This window comes from Galleria mellonella, unplaced genomic scaffold (assembly GCF_026898425.1).
Source record: "Galleria mellonella isolate WM207_F2 unplaced genomic scaffold, CSIRO_AGI_GalMel_v1 utg63, whole genome shotgun sequence".
Lineage (NCBI taxonomy): Eukaryota > Metazoa > Arthropoda > Insecta > Lepidoptera > Pyralidae > Galleria > Galleria mellonella.
This window is the reverse complement of record NW_026442130.1, coordinates 9825762-9846812: the sequence shown is the minus strand read 5'-3', so window position 1 is coordinate 9846812 and position 21051 is coordinate 9825762. Positions and strand designations below refer to the sequence as shown.

The window sequence follows — 21051 nt, the reverse complement described above, 5'->3', positions numbered from 1 at the left end:
TAATACTTTAATTAACTTTCCCCCCGAATGTAACACTTGGCATGTCATGTCAAAAAAAAAATAAGGTAACAAACATTAGGTAAATACGTACCAATATCATCATAGATGTTTTGATTTACCAATCTCTCTAATATCGCCCACGCTTCACGGATTCTTTGGGCCAATTGTTCGTCGTGAATTTGTTGAGCAGACTTTGCGTGTTTAGCAGCTTTCTTTCGTAACTATCCACGATACAAGTCAAATTTATTAAAAATATATAATACATGTAACCAAAGACAACAGTAATTAAATAAGCTGTCACATAAAAAATAAGTATTCAAAGAATTAACAGTATCATATACAGACAAAATAGACAAACAAAAGGACCAAATATCGAGTCTCTTTTTTATTGCTACTTTAGTATTAAAATATTAATCTTAAAAATATTCTTCATAATATGACAGACTGTTTCGCAACGAGAATATCTGTGTATGTGTGCCGTGTGGTCCCGGCATAGAATAGGCCACCCCCTCCTTTCCCGTGGGTGTCGTAAGAGCCGACTAAGGGAGGGCGAGGGATGGGCAGCAGCGTTCCTCTTAATACATCTCCAAAACCTAGCTGCGATTATAAATCCGCTTGTCAAGCGTGATAACTGCTGGCAAAATCCCTCTAGGGGGAGGTGTATGTTAATGATGATATCTGTGTATAAAATACTAAAGCTTAAATAAAAAAAAAATGTACTTAGAAATCTGACTGAAAGTGCATGTTAAGTATACGTACCCTTTTAGGTTTCTCTTCTTCCTTCTCTTTGAGCTTCTTTGCATAGTCTTCTTGGTAGAAATCGAAGATAATACATTGTAGAGCAGTAGCACCATAGTTAGCTCGAGGTGGAGGAACTGTTTGAGTGTCCACAGACTGAGAAATATATTTAAATTAAATATTTAAAATAATATTCATAAATCAAAAACTAGGAGTCTATTACTCTTACTAATTGATTTTAATAAATATTAGCTGGATTTCAATAAAAAGTCACAAATTAATAATTAAATAGAGTCGAATTATTGAAGGCATATCTATATTTTTTGAATTACTGAAAATGTTCACTTCGTTGTTATAAAAGCATAAACTTTATCAGATACTAATTCAGTCAAGTGATTGAATCAGTATCTGATATAGTATAGCAATAAAGTCAATTTTGTCAGTTCTTTCTGCATGTTCTTCCTACAAAGGATTTGGTATAAAGGGGTTATCATGGGCGAAACAGTATACTCTGTTATGTTCATGGTACTGCTCATGTCTATAGGCGACGGTTACCACTTTCCATCAGGTGGGCTGTCAGCTTGTTTGCCATTCTAAGTTGTATATAAAAAAAAAACAGACTGTAAAAAATTTGAAAAATCTATGCTTGATATAAGAAATTAAAAAAAAAAAGAAGTCATACTGACACGTCTTGGAAAGTTGTACGTGAGTGCAGCTCTTTCACAAAAGTTGAATTGGTTGGCGAGTTTCTTCACTCGAGGCTTTATATCCAGCACCTCATCAGATCCATCATCGACAGGTTCCTCTTCTATATAGCGTGTAAAAATAACAATTGTTTCATAATAATATCTTGATCACAGTAAGAATCTTATTTGTGGCGAAAGTTCAAGTTAAAAGTGTATGAAGTTAACAAATGTAAATTTAGCGATGGACAATGAACGTTTTAAAACAATGATAACAAACAGTAAGTAAATGTAGTGCAGAGATAATTAAACAAATAATATATTATACATAGAAAGAGAATAAAAAAGCATAAAGAAAGATGATCACAAATAAGAATACAAACAAAAAGGCAAAGACAAGTAAGTGATTACATACTCGTATTTGATGTCTCATGGAAGATACATGGAAGATCTTTACAATAATATTGAGCATCTTATACAATAATTGCTTATTAGTCTATAGCTTACAGATATAAAGAAAAAAGAAACCTTTGATAACACTAGTTAATTGATTAGAATTATGTTGATTAATTTTTGAACTTTAGTAATATAACATCTAGTTCAGTACAACCTTTGAAAGATATTTGCATAAAAACTTTATGAGATGTGATAAGCAATATACGTGCTTATTTAGTACATAATAATCCTAACTTTGTTCTGGTTCCGCTTCTTCTCCTCCTTCAGCTGCTACAGTTTCATCACCTTCTACTCCAACTTCAGTAGGTTCAGCAGGAACTTCAACTTCAGTAGGTTTTTCTTCTTCGACAACCGCATCCTCTATTACATAAATGGAATGTTACACAAATTTTTCAAATAAGATGCTGCAAGTTTAGTAAAATATTAAATAGGTACTGTGTTTGGTTACATATTGTTATTCGGTATCCAAATTTTTGTTAATTATTAGATTAAAAAAATTGACTACATAAAACAAAATATGTAATGCATTACATAGTATATAATACCTTCTGGTTTAGCTTCCTCAGCTGCTGCTGCTGGTTCAGCCTCAGGTTCTTCTTCTTCCTCTTCATCAGCAGCTGATTTCTTAACTTTTGCACGTTTAGGCCCAGCATCGTCGAATCCAACCATACCTTATCAATAACGAATAATTAGTTGTCTGTTTATATACTGGATGTATAAGATATCGTTAATTTTAAAATTAGATAATGGTATATAAATGTACTAGAAGCTAAATATAGTTTTAAATCATGAGTAATATAACAAATAAAAAAACAAACGAGCTAATGTATTTCAATAAATTGAACATTTCGAAGTTTTTTACTGGTTTTTTGATTGAAGGCATATTAGAATTATTATTTCGTATACAATAATTACCGTAACCTGCTGCTATTTGAGCTTTTGCCTCGTCGGAATCTTTGCGAATAGCTGTTCCTTGATATATGTACAGAGGGTATGCTTTGCCGTAGGTAGGTTTAGGTTTCGCGACAAACATCGCGCGGCCATAATGGTAGGCCACTTCGTCGGGCACCCATTGAGGGTTGACGGTACACAGTACACGACCCACTTCTTCTTCCAAGTCCTAGTATATTTTTTTAAGTACGGTAAGTATCACGGGTAAGAACAGTCATTACATTATATACTTTTTTTATGCAATTTAGAATGACAAAGAAGCTGACGGCCCACCTGATGGAAAGTGGTAACCGTCGCCTATAGACATGAGCAGTACCATGGGCATAACGAAGTATACTGTTTCGCCCATGATACCCCTCATGCATCGCCATTCCTGAGGACTCAGGTGTTATTGCTCAGTACCCTGTAAATTCACTGCCATATCCCACCCTTCAAACCGAAACACAGCCATGCAAACACAACTGCTTTACGGTAAAAACACGAATGGGACAGAAGTACTCAAGCAAACGACTTTAAACATAATACATATATTATCTCACATAAATATATTTAATATAAATATATATATAGCTATGACCCATAGCGTCTATTAAAAAGAATATATATAGAAATATCAATTTAAAATAAAAAAGAATTCATATTAATTTGAAGAATTTCAAAGGATCGTTGCTCCATGGAACTCGTTAAGATTAATGTAAAAATATGATATGTCAAATGAATAAATAGTTTACCAATACTTACTATATTATTTATGCTTTATTTTTGTAAATATTTATGTAATTGATCATGTTTTTTATTATTATTAAAGAGATAAAGCATCTAACATAATTTTAGATGATATAATAGACCGCATTGTAAGAGAATATCTCTTATAGATGCATACAAATATGATTTGTGTATATGATGTGTGTTGCCTATATGTTAAAACGAAAAATTTAATAAATTAATAGTAAGTATTTAATACACTGATTTTATGCTTACAGCTTCTGAAACTTCTTCCTGATCATCAGGTTTGATGAGTGCACGAGGTTTGAGCCAATCCAGACCTTCATCCTCAGCTAAATTAGCTCGTGATTTAGTTGCTTCTTTTTGCTAAATAACATCGATATGATTAATTCTGAATTAACTATTAGTATTTCAGTACAATAAAGATTATAATACTTTATTGTATTGAAAATTACAATATACAATAATTTAGAGTTACAATAATTTACATTCACAGTTCAACAGTAAACATTCATAACACTTAAAAATTAATAACATATAAGTGCTTAATATGACACAAACATGTTTAACCACATACAAATGATAATTGTAGTTGAGATTGTGATGACGAGAGAATAATAAAGGCACTTGGGGTAAAACATACAAATGTGCTGAACATTGCAATGGAAATGTGCAAACTTTACGTAATTAAATTAGATTTAATTGATATTTTTAATTTTAAAATTAAAAATATCAATTATAATAATATTAGTATTTTAGATATTAATATATAGATGCTCAGTATTTGAATATATGTATATTGATATTCATTTATTTATTTTAAGTAATTTTAGTATGAGATGAATAAATACGTATTTAATAAAGATCTATGTCGCAAATTTGGACAATTATGAAATCTGTCCAAATTTGACGCACTAGACGCAAAAGATAAAAGTTTGCTGGAGTATTTGTAAAAAGAAATTAAAAAGGAAAATTAAGACATCAGTAATTATATACGTATATAGAAGAAATAAATCATTTAGATTGGGGAGGTGTACCTACTACGTCATCAAACTGTAGCAAAGTTTTCGTAATTAGCACTGTATCTTGATCGGAATGGAGAGCTTTCTTTACCATAGCCTTCAACATTTTAAATAGCAACACTGTTCACTTTAAAAAGACTGACAATAAGTGAGCACGCAAGCGTTAGTTGCTGTCATATCAAGTACTGGTTGTAAACGGATTGTGAAGCTTGTAGATTTATGACAAAATATTTCAAGATATATTTGCATATAGTTACGTCTTTATTGGACACTATCATGTAATACGTCTGAAAATAATTCAAGGTACTTTCGACTAACCAAAACAAGCGTAAACAAACGATTACGGCTATTGCGTGCTCGAAGTATGGATATTAACGTTATTTTTAATTTCTGTCAACTGGTTTCGTTCACGAAAAATATTAAACATTTTCTACTTACGTCATCATCTGAATCTAACTCGAAAGAAGAATTTATTTCTTTTATTATTTCTAACTTATCAGACATCGTCTATAATTTTATTTGTTTAGATAATAAATCGAATTAATAGTAATACCGTTTTGCAGTTTAAACACAACATCTAATATTGTTGACCTATACACGACTATTCCGTTCGGATGGCTGTGTTTATTAAAATTATACTCAGCAGAGTGTAAACTGCATTAGGTACATTAGCTAAGATAGTCGGTAATGTACACGAGTAGAGATTACAAAAAAAGAAATATTTATGAGAGATTGTAATTTTATTTTTACTGAGCAACAAACATCTAAACATCAATAGGTTCGAAAACTTTTATGATTGTATTAGCAGGACTCTGGATTAAAATTAATTTCAATTGAGTAGCTAACACAACGAATAATACTTATTGTTTATGTTATATACTTACTTTGTAATAATATAAATGTAAATAGTAAATGATTTAATAATAACATTATTTACGTATACGAAGGTATTAATATATTCGCATAATATTTTAATTATTCCATTTAAAAATATTTTACTAAATAGAATTACATGATAATATTGTTTGAAAAAGAAGTATCGATTATTGATTTCATCATAAATAAATACTGTATTAAAATTTAGTTTCGGATATATCAACTGGAATGGAAGACACCTGGGTATCAAGAAGGCATAACAGTTAATTTTTTTCGAATTCAAATAAAATTTAATGCAGAATGTTGTTGTTTTAATTTTTCAAATTTTATTTATGTTTTTGTGGACCGTATAAAGTTTGCAAATAACTGGCCACGCTGGCTGGGCGTGTCGCCAAATTCTAATTAGTCCCCGTGTCTGGCGTAAGGTAGCACTGGTTGTATAATGCTGGCACAGGGTGAAATCACGACATCCCCGACATCAGTACGTATAAATTAAAATTCACCTTTGCCACAAAACTGGTAACCATTTCATCCGATATCGCTATGCAGGTAAGACGTGGAATATTTTTAATTTTTCTTATTAATTAATATTAATAAACAAATACACAGAAATGTAGGTACCTACAACAGTAGGATTTCAAGTAAATGGATTTAAGTACTAAACTTTCTATTTTTATTTTATAGCTTGTGAATAGTTTCGTATATGTAACCAGAAAAAAATAATTGCTGTATGTAAAAGCATTATGGAGATTATTATTATTAACAAATGAATATATACTATAATATTAATATTTCTTATAATAATAAAATACCTTTGATTTAAAATAGCTTAGCTACTTCCTTTTTCTTTATATCTAAAACTGCTTTTTTAGTTTGGGTGATAGATTAAAAAGAAATTCATAAAAGTTATTATCAAAGTCGTATGTATCATCATCTTTATAAATCAGAAAACAGTGTTATTTCCGCAGGTATCTACTACTTCCTCTATGAATATATTATTAAAATGAATTAGTCAAAGCATTTGTCTTTGAAGATCGGTATTATTTTTTGTTTTATTTTAAACATATTATGCGCATCGGATTACAGAGCGCCTACTATGAAATATTTTCCGAAATTTCGGGAACGAACGAAACAAAAATTTGATGTTAAAATTACGTAATATATGCCGTTTAAAATTATTAAAAATGTTAAAATATCGTTCCTCTGGATTATTAGGATAGGATTTATGATGAACGAAATGTTAAGCTCCATTTATTTCGATTTCGGTACAAACAAAAACACGAAATTGAGCCCGAAAATTTGGAATTTATTTAATGGTAGACCACCAGTTATCTAAAAATGTACCATAGGTTTTAACAGAATAATATTTTTAAAAATACTAGCTTTTATTCGTGAATTCGTTCGCGTGATCGGTATATATTCACTGAGCGGGATAAAAAGTATCCAATAACCTTCTCCATCCTACATAACACGTCTATGAAATTTGGTAAATTTAATAGTTACACCGTTATGATGCCGACAGGTAACGAACAAAATTACTTTTACCTTTTACATATATAATATTGTTAAAAATGAAAATAATAATTTCTATATCCATTACAAACAATAAACGAGAAACTCTATTAGATTATTTTTAAATACCACAGAGTATCCTATTTTCGTATCATTTATCAGCTTAAATATATGGAATTTATTACGAATTTTAAGTCAATAAGAAGTAGAGATTTATGTACTACTTTTACACGGATATGTTTACTGACAGAGCTAAAAAATAGCTTATACTCTTTTCCATCCCACACAATACGTGTATATCAAATTTTATATTGATTGTTTAAGTTATTACGGCGCTATAGGTAACAAACAAACTCGCTTTCCCATTTATAATATTAATAAGGATTATGTACCTAAAATAGAACCAATTCAATGATTTTATCTATATAAAAATAATGATATCACGTGATTATCGCTTGCTACACCAGGGGGTCTACCATGAAATGAAATTCCGAATTTTCGGGCTCAATTTCGTGTTTTTGTTCGTACCGAAATCGACACAATAAATGGAGCTTAACATTTCGTTTGTCATAAATCCTATCATAAAAGTTCAAAGGAACGATATTTTAGCATTTTTAATATTTTTAAACGGTACGTATCATGTAATTTTAGCATCAAATTTTTGTTTCTTTCGGCACCGAAATTTCGGAAAACATTTCATGATAGGCCCTCTGGTTTAAATATGCCTGTAATATGCTATTTAGACGTAAAAAGTTTATGTTAAAGAACGAAATAAAATTGGAATGTTGTTTGTAGATTCAAATACAACGTGTAAGGCTAAATAAAGTTGGTAATGGCTGTGATTCGAGAGTAGTAATTTCTTTGGCATAAATATAGAGAACGACAAGCATAAGGTTTTACGATTGGGCTCCGTCCTCTGCCCGTGCGTCAGGGTTATTGCGTGTCACATAGGTACCGTACGATCGATCGATTATTAATATTGCGATGTTCTGATAACCATTATCGTGATAATAAACAATACAACGATATCTGCACTCTAAATGTTTTTTTAGTTTCATTGTACGCTCGCTCGCAAACTACAGAAGACATTTCAATATTGTGTGTTTTATTTATGAATTTTAAATTTCTATGTATGTATTAGATATAGTAGTTGATATAAAATTTTACAAATTCATACATTTTTGATGCTATTAATATTCTTATTTGCATATACTCGTATTTGAATAATATATAATAATGTTTTATTTATTTATTCTTTATTAATCAAGGCATGAATGATAAAGTGCATACGTTTAATTTTGGTGATACAGTTTTGTATGCTAATCATTTTAGTTTTAAATGTGCGCCCGCCATATAAGAAATGATATTTGTTTTATATATATATATATATATATATATATATATATATATATATATATATATATATATATATATATATATTAGTAATAGAAGTAGTTTGTTTTCGTTAAAAATTAAACATTATAAACATATGTATGTATATATGTATATATTTATAGGCGACGGTTTCCACTTTCAGGTGGGTCGTTAGTTTGTTTGCCATTCTAAGTTACATAAAAAAACATGTTTAATTTTTTTATGGCAAAATACTTTATATATATATATATATATATATATATATATATATATATATATATATATATATATAAAGTATTTTGCCATAAAAAAAATTAAAACGTTTTTAGATGCCTATTATTTAAATAAATTTTGTTCTTTTCGGTCTTAGTTATAAGGTTCTATTTCTATTTCAGATATCAACGATATAAACTATGTTAGTAGCAAATTTTAGAAATAATTGTTTGTAGTGAGTGTGTACGTACTATTACTAGACAGAAATAATATTCACAGAACATCACTAACGCAGGAGTTAAAGCGAAATATAGACATTATTATAAATATTGGTTAGGTACTATACTATATTGTTTTAGCTGTGTGGTTCCAGCATGGGCCTCCCCTTTCTTTCCCGTGGGTGTCGTACGAGGTAACTAAGGGAACTTAATGGTCGAGGGATAGGCAGCAGCATCCCTATAAAAACATCAACAAAGCCTAACTACGGCTATATTCAACAGTGAATAGTTAACAGCTGATATGATCATAAAAATTATATAATAAATGCAATATAAACATGTTTAATATTTATTTATTTATTTTTATTCATCACTACTATTAATTTAATTATAAATATTTTTTATCACTAATCTTTAATTCAAATTGTGTCATTAAAAATATAATTAAAACCTATTAACGAGGACCCTAAATATAATTTCTTTTTTATGTATATTATGTTATAGGAATCGCTATTTTTTATATTATAAAGTCAGATAATTTTATAGTATTACTATATTTAATAATTAATCGTATCAAAAGTCGGTTCTCTTGTTGAACATAATTTATATGAAAATAATAAAAACATTTAAACATCATTTAATAAATTCACTTGTGCAAAAATATTCGCTGTTTCGCATTTGGGATTTCCTGTATTATTTACATTGTAGTAGATACCTATTACGTCTAATTTATTAATATCAGATTATATGTTTTGAGTAGTTATAATGTAGTTATACTATGGTGAGTGGATGAAGAAATTACAAGTAAGACTAAACTGTACCATTGATTCTTAAGGTAGATATCTCTTATATCCGTTTGTTCCTGTCATCATGATATCAGCCGTTAACTGTTCACCACTGAACACAGGTCTTCCTCAAAAGGGAAGTTTTGCCAGTAGTTTGCTACGCTTGTCAACTGCAGTTAGGCTTTGGTGATGTTTTAAGAGGGACGCTGTTGCCCATCCCATGACCGTTAAGTTCCTTTAGTCGCCTTTTACGCATGGGTGTCCCATGGGTAATGAAAGGGTAGCCCTTTCTACGCCGGGACCACATGGCAGTTCCTGTTTTGTGAATCTACCGAAATATACCTTATCTCTGTTACGTGCATAAGAGAGAACGAGACAGTAACTACCAGCCCCTCTAGCCAAGTGGAAACGAAACTATCCATACCATTATTATGATATTGATATGATGACCTGAAACGAGATAGTGACGTTTGGCGTCTTACTCTTTCTTACGTATACGCTAATGAAAACATATCTACAGACATATTCATCTATGGTTTAATTTGGTTTATTTACATTCACAGTTAATAGAATTATGTATTTGTATACATAGATTTTAAAAATAAATACCCAGCTATTGCTAAAATCATTTGTGGGTACACAAATAAAAAAAAATCGTAATGTAGTATTGTAGGATATAGTTGTATACTAAGACGAGCCATATAAATCTGTACCAATTAAATTTAGTTCAGTACGAAATATTATATCAATAAGGACAGAAACCAAAACAATATTTTTTAGAAAATTTGTCTGTCTGTTTGTGTTTGTTCTGGTATCACACAAACACAACTGCACTAAATTGGCTGTAGTTTCACAATTGTATTTCTGAAGGTCTGACTTAAAGCCTGGTATATGTTTTACCTTAATACGCCGTTTAGAAGTAATGCATTAGGCGACTATTTCATTAGGTTCACTTGTTTTTGAAATCCACGCATACGTAGTGAGCAAAAAGCTAGTATATAATATTTTAGATATATTTTACCGACCTAGGTGGTGTATCAGTTCAACACACTACCTCACATCCTGATGGTTGTAGGTTTTATCTCCAATTTTTATCGGTCTGAGTGTTTTCTATACTAAAAATATATCTATAAAAAAGTATTTAAATATATCTACATGTTATTTAAAGCACATAGTACGAGCTCTGCATGGTTTGAGATTAATGGTGTCACGTAACACGCCCATTGATATTTTACAATGACGACAAATAAATATATAGCTCTTCTGATTGTAAACGGTTACTCAAGAACCCTTCCAACACCATGAGCATAACGTGCGCTTTGTTAATCTAGAGGAATTTTTATTACTCCTTTTTTAAGAATCCTATACTGTGATGTCTACGAGTATGTAAAACTTCTGCAGGAAACTCATTCTACATACTAGCGTTGCATTAGGACATATCTTTGAAACGCACTAAATGCTACAATTTAGTTCTACAATGTGTGAGAATGAATTCCCTGTTGGCAAAAATAAATGTTTTTTTTTTAAATATTATGTTGGACACAACATTTAAGTCACAGGGTCACATAGCGTGCAAAGACGTACAAACGAGTAAATTGAATACAAAATGAAATTCCTTGCCCACATAAAACAACTTATTTACAAATATAACAAGAATGAACTACGACACAGGTTTATTGGCTGCACCATAACGATTGTATAGATTCCGAAAGGAGATTACAGTTTCTTATATTTATTACCGAGAAACATAATACTAAGCATAATACATATAAAAAATACTATAAATTTTAGGAATGTTTATTTGTTATATATTAATACTATTAAATAATATAATTAGATAATTATTATTATTAAAGATTACAAAAAGCATGTCAGTGAATATCCGTAAAGAATTCAAGTTTCTTAAATACATGCAGTACGCAATCTAAAAATATAATTAGATAAAATTAACTACAGGAAGGAGGTTATTATTTGCAATAATTCTGAACTAATGTTGATGATTTTGAATTGAATAAAAAGGGTTTTAGATCTTTACTGATCTTATACTGATTTTATTAAGATATTTTTAGTCCTTGTTTTACTAGAAGAAACTTGAATTTCGTCTGGGAATATTTACTTTAAGATGTAAGTTTTTCAAATAATTGTGATAATTCTTACAGATGTGCCATCGGTATGTTACAGCCATCGTGTTTTAGACAAAAGGACACACAGTCGACGCTGCAAACAGACACAAACAATGACATCATATTTACATTGTGACGCTGACCATGCCAAGTCAAACAGACTGTACTCACTTTTAGCTTTTTTAGTAGAAGCCCTATGGATTTTTCGGAGGACTTAGTAGGCCATATGGTAGGCATTTTAACCCCATGTAGGCTAGGAAGCTATGATGTTAAAATTTCAAATAGATTATTATTTCGTATTATATATTGTGTAAATAAATACGAATAATGATAATATTGTGATGATTTCAAAGCGGTATGTTCAGTTTTTACTTGGATAAATGATCATTATTTTCTACCATGTTTATGCATTAGTCTGCTTTTGAATTATCTATCTATATTAATTTGATTTTTAACGGTGTAAATTGAACAATATTTTTTGTTTATTAAAGAAAATCCGAATGAGAAAATTTGAAACCGCCCTGTAGGTGATCATTTAAATAGTATACATGAGTTATTATTTAGTTATATTTTATTACCCAATTTTTTAATGTTACAGTGGTAATTTTAACAGATTAAAATTTGGTTCATTTTAAATATAGAAATAATTGCGTACAGATGCAGTAAATAGATATTATTTTCGACTCTTTCTAGATATTGGAAATAAAATATTATATTCTGTTTTTTTTTTTTTTCTGGAATTACATTAGTCTGATTACTTTGTCAAAAAACAGGATTAGATAATTGAGAGAATATTAAAAGTTCCTAAAAGTACCTAAATGCAAAATTAGAAACCTTTTCTCTGTTTATCTCTGTTTATATATACATATAAGTTTGAATAGATATGAAAAATAGTTCATTCAATTTTGTATCTGTATGTATTCCCTACTTCCGTTTGATCGATGATGTATGTTGCATAATAGTGTAGAAAAAACTATTAAAATTATTATCTACATAAAACTATTAAATGAATCGTTTAATATTTGTGTCGTGTATATTAGTACAGTCTCGTAGAAATCCTACATTTTAGTAATATCATGTATGTAATCCAGAAGTTATTCCTATGAGTTGTATCTGAAAAAGACATGACGTAAATTTGTATACAAATTAAACAAATAAATAACATACCTTTTTCGGTGGCATATTTGCTCGAATTAACAATAATAATAAATAATAAAAGTTTAAATAGTAATAATTTGTGTTTATAAGAATATTCCACTTCAGAAAAGTTTAGGCAGATTTGTAAATTATTTTGACAGTTGCGAGGGGGACGGTGTTGTGCGCGCGCATCAGCCGTTTCCATGGCAACAGGGGTGAGCTCCCGAGCTCATGGGAGACCATTGCTAGATTTTGACGTGTTTGTGACGTCGCCGGTGGATTTTTACCTCCTGTCTCTGGGTGAATAATATTTTTCATTATATTTAGCTTAAATGTGTGTTTTTCTTAAGTTTTTTTATAGTGACATATGAATTAATTTATAATTCATGTAATAGACTTGTGAAAAAGGGTCGCGTTTGTATACAATATGGGGGAAAAATAATTTATAAATCTTTATAATTAATTACATAATATTAGGTGTACTTATTATCATGGGCAGTTTACCACGTTTGATTAAATTACGGTTGGATTATATGTATGTTTATAACAGTAACAATCAACATATGTCTTCCTGCATTGTCTATACATATGCTTAAGCTAATTCTCTATCAATACATATGACTACATCATTCGCGATTTACGTTCGTGTAGCATTTGGAATTACATTTGGCAATAAGCAATAAGCAAACATTTTAAACTTATTTTGTTAATATAGTTAGGTTTCTCCTGAATATTTTATTATTAATTTTTATTTTATATTTTATTAACAAAAACTATTGAAATATAAGTAAAATTAATAATTAATAAGTCGCTTTATACATGAGAGTAATGTTTGTTTTTATTTGTAAAGATTCATTAATTCTACATTTTTAATCACAATATAAAACATCCATCATATCACTCTACAGTACGTCGGTATTATTTTATTTCAAACAAGCGATTCGCCCCAGCTTTGCATGGTTTTTTGGAAATAAAATACAGCTCATGTTACTTGTTAACAATGTGGCTTTCTATAAGTGAAAGAATTTTTAAAATCGATTTAATAGTTTTTGAGTTAATTCGTAACAAAAAAATATATCAAAAATAATATTTGTAATATTTGTTTAGATGTTTAGATTTAATCATAACAAATTCATTATTCATGTCAGATTCATGTCAGATAGTCATCTACGAGTACATGGGTTCCCCTCAAGTACGTTGTCGTTCTGCAAGCTGATTTGCATACTGTATTTTAAATGATAGGGTTTCTTTGATAATCTGTATAAAAATATTACGCATTGAGAAAAGCAAGTTTTTGACATCGAATTAAAGGCCGGTATTAACAAAATCGATTATCCGGGTCGTCGATATTTACTTTTCTATGTGAGCAAATTTCTTAAATTTTTTCTCAATTTTCGTTTAGAAACTTTATCGTATTTTTAAACTTTTTGCTCTACTGCTTGATAGTTTTCTCCCCTTTTCTTTCAGTTTGTTCCATTATACGTGAACTTGAACTATTTCATTATCCTATTAATATTATGAATGCGAAAAAAATTGTTACTTAGTGTACATTGACGCTTATCTGTGAGAGTTGTATACACCTTTAATTGATGTGTTCATATGGCCTTAAGCTTGGTAGTGAGGAGTTAAATGATTTTGTTCAAGTAAACTTAGATTTAAGCATTTTTGAATAGTAGTTTTTCTTTTTTACTTACTTATAACATTGTATATTGTCTGCTTAATTGTTGTGAGCATATTGTTGTTGTGTCTTTTATAAATAAAAAGAAAGTTTGTAAGGATTGATGGATGTTTGTTATTCTTTCTGGCAAAAACTATTGAAAATGAAAATGGTTTACGACTGTGATATATCCTAACTTAACATAGTTTATGTACTGATTCAAGAGAATAAAGCCGCAGGATACTGCTAGTCTAATAATACATCAATATCTAGTTAATTGGGTAAATAATTTTTGTCGACGTAAAGGTAGTCACGTACTCTATTGTAAGTTAATATGAACAAAATATGACTTGTTGGGGAATTCCGATTACATATTTACTTATGATTGATAGCTAAGGTTAATACAATGAAATCACTAAGTGGACCCCGTGACTATGTTCGCATCACCATTTTTTATTTAGAACTTTTTTAAATCGCCGTTTAACTATTATAACAAGACATGATTGATATTTCATTTTTTTATAGCTATCTTCTATTAGGATTATGCAAATAAGCTAATGTCTCATCTGATATAAAGTAGCAATCGTTGTCTATACATATATAGTATTCTTCACCAAATAAAGAATACAGTATCGTACATGGTCTCATGTGTTGCTTTTCTAGATGTTTCCTTTGGAGAGGACATTGTAGCTCATATACATTTATGTAACCTTTTATTTTCTGTGGGTGTCTTAAGAGACGACTAAGGGAATTTAATGGTATAAGAATTGTTAGCAGCATATCCCTTAAAGCATCATCAAAGCATAATTATCAACCCGCCTGCCAAATGTGGAAACTACTAGAACCATTTACGAGGGAGGTCTATATTCAGCAGCAGTTCACGGCTGATATGATGATGATAATAAAACATTTGTGTTTAATTTTCACATCTTATTCCATTCCATTAGTTTTACTATATGTAAGTACTTACTGACAGATATTATTAAACTCTGCACTCTATTTATATATAATTAAATGACAGAAAAACAAAATTTTTGCATTAATTTGAATAACATTATATAGAATTCTTATAAATAAGGATTGGTAACAATACTTTACGTAAATCTGTTTTGGTAGCCACTGAGCTACTTGTATTATTCACATTGTAATTAACTATACTTAAAAAGTGAGTATAAAGATTATATCATATTATAATTTCAGATGTTTATCATCTCCACTGAGTACATGTCTTTTCTGCAACCTAAAGGAATGATCCTAAGGCACTTCCATCAACTGATTTTTTGCAACAAATTTGATGTCGCAGTTTTATTTGGCTTTACATTGCGTTTGCCTATACGGGGTCACCATCTGATCGTATCTCTTTATTTTGTCAATAGTCATGATTGTCGGTATTTAGTGATATTAATTTGAGGAAGAGTACATGTGTTTTTTTAATAATAGTACTTTCTATGTGGGTATTTTTAAATCTTATTTATTAAAAAAAAAAAACAGAGGCATAATATTATAGCTACCTATTAATTCTCCATTGTTGAACGTAGATCTTCTGTATAAAATGTTATAAGCAACAGTCTTTGACTAAATGCATCCATTATCTGCAAATTTAAATTTTTGCTTCATCGTGTGTGGTGTCATGTGTCACACTGCATTTGCCTTTATGGAGTAATTAATAGAAAATATCTATTCACCATACCAATAACTTCCTATGCCTCACCTCTGGAGTGAATACCATCTGCGTTACATTATATTCTGTGATATACACCACCCTGTACATGGGACCGCTAGTATCATAAAAATCGTTTTTGCTCTTTCAAGTCGTATAAAAGTCAAGATATTAAAGACTAAGTTTTTTATTCCAGGAGGATACACTTGATCGGCAAATCAAGGAATTAGTCAAACTGGCGGCGGAGGCAGATCACGCCGATGAGTTTATACCCCTGTTTGAGCCGGATGACAGCGGCATCGACAGTGACGACACGGAGCGAGTCGGTTCGAGCGCTAGACGGAACAGCAATAGGATAGTGGAAGTAAGTTCATCGTTTTACACGCTTTTTCAAGCAATGTCTTTTGGTTAGTTTTTTTGAGACCATACTCCGCAAGCTGAATCAAAACGGAAGACCAGCATTCGTTTTGAGAAGAAAACGTATTTGATACGTATTGTATACCCGCATCAGTTTCCCGTTATGTCTCTCATGATAAAGGGTCCCGAATAGTCCTGAAAATAGAAACGCATTCTCTGTATCACCTCTGCATTCTTAATAATCCATTAATATTTATGAAGTATACGACTTAATATACCTATTGTATAACATATATTTTCCTTTTGCACAATTACAGGAGGAGGAGACTAGCAGTGACGAGGATCCTGTGATTAGATCATGGTGGCCGGCAAAAAGGAAAAATGATGATTTATTGGTAAACAAAAGATATTTCGTTCTTTAATTAGTAGTTACAAGTTAGCGTTGCTAGATACGATTTTTATTTCTCAGAATACCAATTTTTGCATTTTTATTAAATAATAAAGTTTCGATTATTTAAAATAATATGTTCAACCAAATAAACACTGCAATATAAAACACCCTCATAATTGCACTGTTATTAATGCCATTTTACTACTATAGTACTGTAGGCCCATCATGAAATATTTTTCGAAATTTCGGGGCCGAACGAAGCACAAATTTGATGTAAAAATCACCTAATACATACCATTTAAAAATATTAAAATATTGTTCCTTTGGACTACTACTATAGGATTTATGACGTACGTAATGTTAAGCTTCTTTTAGTGAGCCGATTTCGGTATAAACAAAACCACAAAATTGAGTCCGCCAATTCCAATTTCTTTTCGTAGTAGACCCCTGGATTATGTGATTAATATATATGGTTTCCAACTGTCAAATCCTCAAATAAATTACCCGTAATTCTCATAGAAATTTAATTTTTATGCAAAAAATTATCCAACTATTTCATTTCTGCAAACATGTTTGAAGACAAATTTTTACCCAAAATTGCAAAAAGAATACTCAATATGGCAACGCTGCTATAAATAACGCCATTTTAAAGTTTTATAATTATTAAATATAGCTTCAGAATTAGTGAACTTATCGTGTAGCAATAACTAATAAAATATCCACACAAATTGAGAAAAATATTTTTATTTATGTATTTCAGAATGACCCTGCCAATTATGTATGCCCAGCAAGAGTATGGTGGCAAGTTGCAAATAAGAAAAATGATGAACGAGTAAGTATGCAATATTTATATTGTTGTAGTAGTATTTTTAAGATATAAGACTATTTCACTAAAAGTAATTAATGACTTAATACATTTAAGAAAATCAGCAAAAAGGAAGAAAATTTAGTCGTGATAATTAATAATGACTTACCATAAGATTAAAAATAAAAATATTAAATGTTGGCCCAACTGATAAAATGTAGTAATCGTCATTCATAGACAGCTATTAGGAGTGTTTGTTTGTTTACTTTTTTGCGGATAATTATGAAAATAGGTGAGAATGAAAAGGCAGGTCAGTTAGCTATTAACGATGAATACACCTGGAATTCAGCACTATGGTTTCCAGAAAGCACCAAGGTGATGTCATTATTGCCAATCTCTTACTCTCATCACAGAATACACTATGACAATTATATTTTGATTATTTCAGAAAAATATGAAGGTGCAAGTAGATCCAGTGAATAAAGCAAGGTGGGTCGCGGGGAGAGATGACAGCGAAGGTTGTTGCATGGACACTTTTGACCGGGCCTCCCCACCTCTCTATGAAGTAGAACTAACTGCTTCTGACGAAGATGACGACGCGTCTGTATTAGAATTAGTTATACCGATGCAGTCAAGATATCAAAGAGTACCAACCACCTCCCCAAAGAAGACGAAGCCTAGGGCACCAAGATTTTTCTGCAACTTATTCTGTTGTATCCGTAAGTAATTTTTCAAATATCTATGTCGATTTTTGAGTAGGTTCTAGGTATTAAGTTTTATTAATAATATCTTGAACTTAATATGTGTCTTGACTGAAATTTAATTATTATGATTGTTGTTATTGTAAGTGTACAGTGTATTGTTTTATTAAGATATTTTCTATTAGCTACTAAAAATATCGAGTGTAATTGTTTGTCAATAAATGTCATACAAAAATAATCTAATAAATAAGTTTATAGTATATGGTAATATAAAGTAAGTAATACGTCTAGCATTCAATCATACAATGGAATACATTTTACTTACATATTTTATTATATAGACAAGATACGAAATGATTGAGTTTTTGAATTCAATTCAGAAATGTTTTAAAAAAGATCAAAAAGATTCTGGCCTATGTCTATAGTGTGAAGTAAAGTTATATGTATTGAGGCATAATTTTATTTATGTAACAGGAATTTGTAGAAAGGCGCTGGGGGGGGGGGGTTTGCTCGCATAAAACATGTACATATGTCTTCTTAAATATGTAACGCTGAAGCTTCGCTCGCAATTTGGGTGGGCACGATCCATTTTAGTGTGACGTTAGACAATTGTATGTTACTTATAAAATCAGACTACTTGACTCGAAACAAGCTTTTGTTTAATATTTTGTTAATTTATATCAATCATAATTACAAAATTGTAATTTATTTATATTTATAAGTAAGAGGAGTGTAAGGAGAGTGAGGATTGTAAAAAGGAATGAGATGAAATGATAAAATAACTAAGTATTTTGACTTAAGTACTTCTTTAACTTTTATTTAGTAAGTATGTAGGATAATTCAATATCGATAAAGAATTGTTGTAAAGGCCTAATGAAATAGGTCTGCCATCATGTTTTTTATGTTATATATTTTTTTCTATTATTAAAATTCAATTTTATAGAGAAAGATAGATGTCATTTTCTAAAACAATGCAAAATTTAAATATAATTATGCATAATTTATGTGTTGTAATGTCTTAAGACGTCAATTTCATGATGACAGGTAAGTAAGAATAAGTATCGATGTGGTATCAAACTAGTGATAATATTAAGTTAAACATATGGAAGTGAGATTTAATGATTCGTCAATTAAAAGGATACGAACGACTATTTGAGATTATTTTTTCATATACTGTATTAATAATATATTATTGTATAATATTTTATCAGAAAGGGACTTTCGACAAAAGTCGTCTATTTAGCTACCTTCCTTCATATGTGTTTCTGCTAAGCAGACTTGCATGACTGTGTCTTAATTTTAAGGGCTCACCTATCACATATATTAATGTGAAACATATTCTAAGGTGGCAGTGACATTATATGATTGTAATTCAAGTATTATTTATTGTAATCCGCTATTTTAGTAGAAATTGTACTGTATTTATTTATAATAACTTGTATTTATAAAATTTAAAGTGTTTTTGATTTTCATTGCATTTTGATTTACATTTGTATTACATTGCATACTATGTTCTTTATATGAGGCCTCAGGGTATGAATATTTTTTATATTTTTATTATGGCAGTGACTGATTATAAAATGAACGGTTTAGTCCTGTTTTTAGAAATAGCTAAGTGAATATTTGTACATTTGATTTTGGCAACTTCTTTAGTAAGATAACTACACTGTACTGTACTTTAATCCAATTAACTATTATTATGTAAGATTTTGGGCCGAAATATACTTTAAAAATTTGCCAAATTATGTATGCTAGCTCATTTACTTAGGATTAAATTTAAACAATTACTTACATACAATTTTTAATGTTTTAACGTATCTCATGTCTAATACCTAATATTAATTACTATGTGATATTGCATAGTTCGTGTGATGAAATGCAAGTTTATTAATTATTATAATTTATTTTCATCGTTTATTAATAATAATGTGTGTTAAGAATTATTTTTTTAGTTTTTTATGGTATTAAATTATTTAACATTAAATTTATATACATAAGCCTGAATTGTAAATGATGTAAATGAAATTATTTGACTTTTGTAATATTTATTTACAGATGGATCAATAATTGTTTGAATAGTTAAGTTAACACTTAACTTATTACTTAACCAATGTATACTTAATATTCACATATATTCATAAATAATAATATAATCTACATATACTTTGAAATTATTGAGTGTTTGTAATATATTTTAAGAAAGGAGTATTGAGTTTTTTTTTTTTAATAAAGCAGGAACATAACATCCGGATACCATAGGCGAGACAGTATACTCTGTTATGTGTATGGTACTGTTCATGTCTATAGGCGACGGTTATCACTTTTCATCAAGTGTGTTATTAGCTTGTTTGCCATTATAAGTTGTATAACAAAACATATAAAATATACATAGAACTTAATTAGTTAGAAAAATACTGTACTGGAAGCCGTGGGAGCCTTTTGTTGCCAAGCCACCTAAGGGTCAATGAAATTGGCCTCCAGCGAAATCATAAATATTTTTTTCACATATATTATGGAATTGTTAATTTATCAGTTGTTTAGAAATAAATTTTATCTTATATTTTATTTTATATTTTACTTGAATCCTCAGGAATGGCAACGCATGGGAAACAGTATATTCTCTTATGTCCATAGTACTGCTCATGTCTATAGGCGACAATTACCAC

The 21051-nt window shown here is 29.8% G+C and overlaps 1 protein-coding gene and 1 long non-coding RNA gene across 6 annotated transcripts in view; one reads left to right on the top strand and one right to left on the bottom strand.

The window, feature by feature from the left end:
- LOC113521588 (dynein intermediate chain 2, ciliary) overlaps window positions 1–13013 on the bottom strand; it is a 22324-nt gene extending 9311 nt beyond the window's left edge. Inside the window, exons 1-9 of one of the 3 annotated variants that reach the window (XM_031909766.2) lie at window positions 12845–13013; window positions 11849–11938; window positions 3810–3920; window positions 2793–2997; window positions 2423–2548; window positions 2112–2237; window positions 1425–1546; window positions 760–894; window positions 92–221 (exon numbers count right to left, since the gene is read on the bottom strand). In XM_031909766.2, the coding sequence (XP_031765626.2) occupies window positions 92–221; window positions 760–894; window positions 1425–1546; window positions 2112–2237; window positions 2423–2548; window positions 2793–2997; window positions 3810–3920; window positions 11849–11938; window positions 12845–12859 (1060 nt within the window). In that variant the 5' untranslated portion in view covers window positions 12860–13013. Of the gene's footprint in view, window positions 1–91; window positions 222–759; window positions 895–1424; window positions 1547–2111; window positions 2238–2422; window positions 2549–2792; window positions 2998–3809; window positions 3921–5014; window positions 5173–11848; window positions 11939–12844 lie in introns of those variants that run through there. The other 2 variants (XM_026907164.3, XM_031909767.2) reach the window with 2 other exon arrangements.
- On the top strand, window positions 8029–21051 carry LOC113521994 (uncharacterized). Of its 3 annotated transcripts, XR_008253437.1 has the most exons (7): window positions 8029–8094; window positions 11714–11906; window positions 12976–13114; window positions 16328–16495; window positions 16806–16883; window positions 17640–17711; window positions 18133–21051. It is a non-coding gene; the product is annotated as an uncharacterized LOC113521994 (long non-coding RNA). The 3 variants fall into 3 exon arrangements; XR_008253438.1 differs by lacking the exon at window positions 11714–11906 and having other exon boundaries at window positions 8061–8094; window positions 18133–21049; XR_008253439.1 differs by lacking the exons at window positions 8029–8094; window positions 11714–11906; window positions 12976–13114 and adding an exon at window positions 15585–15636.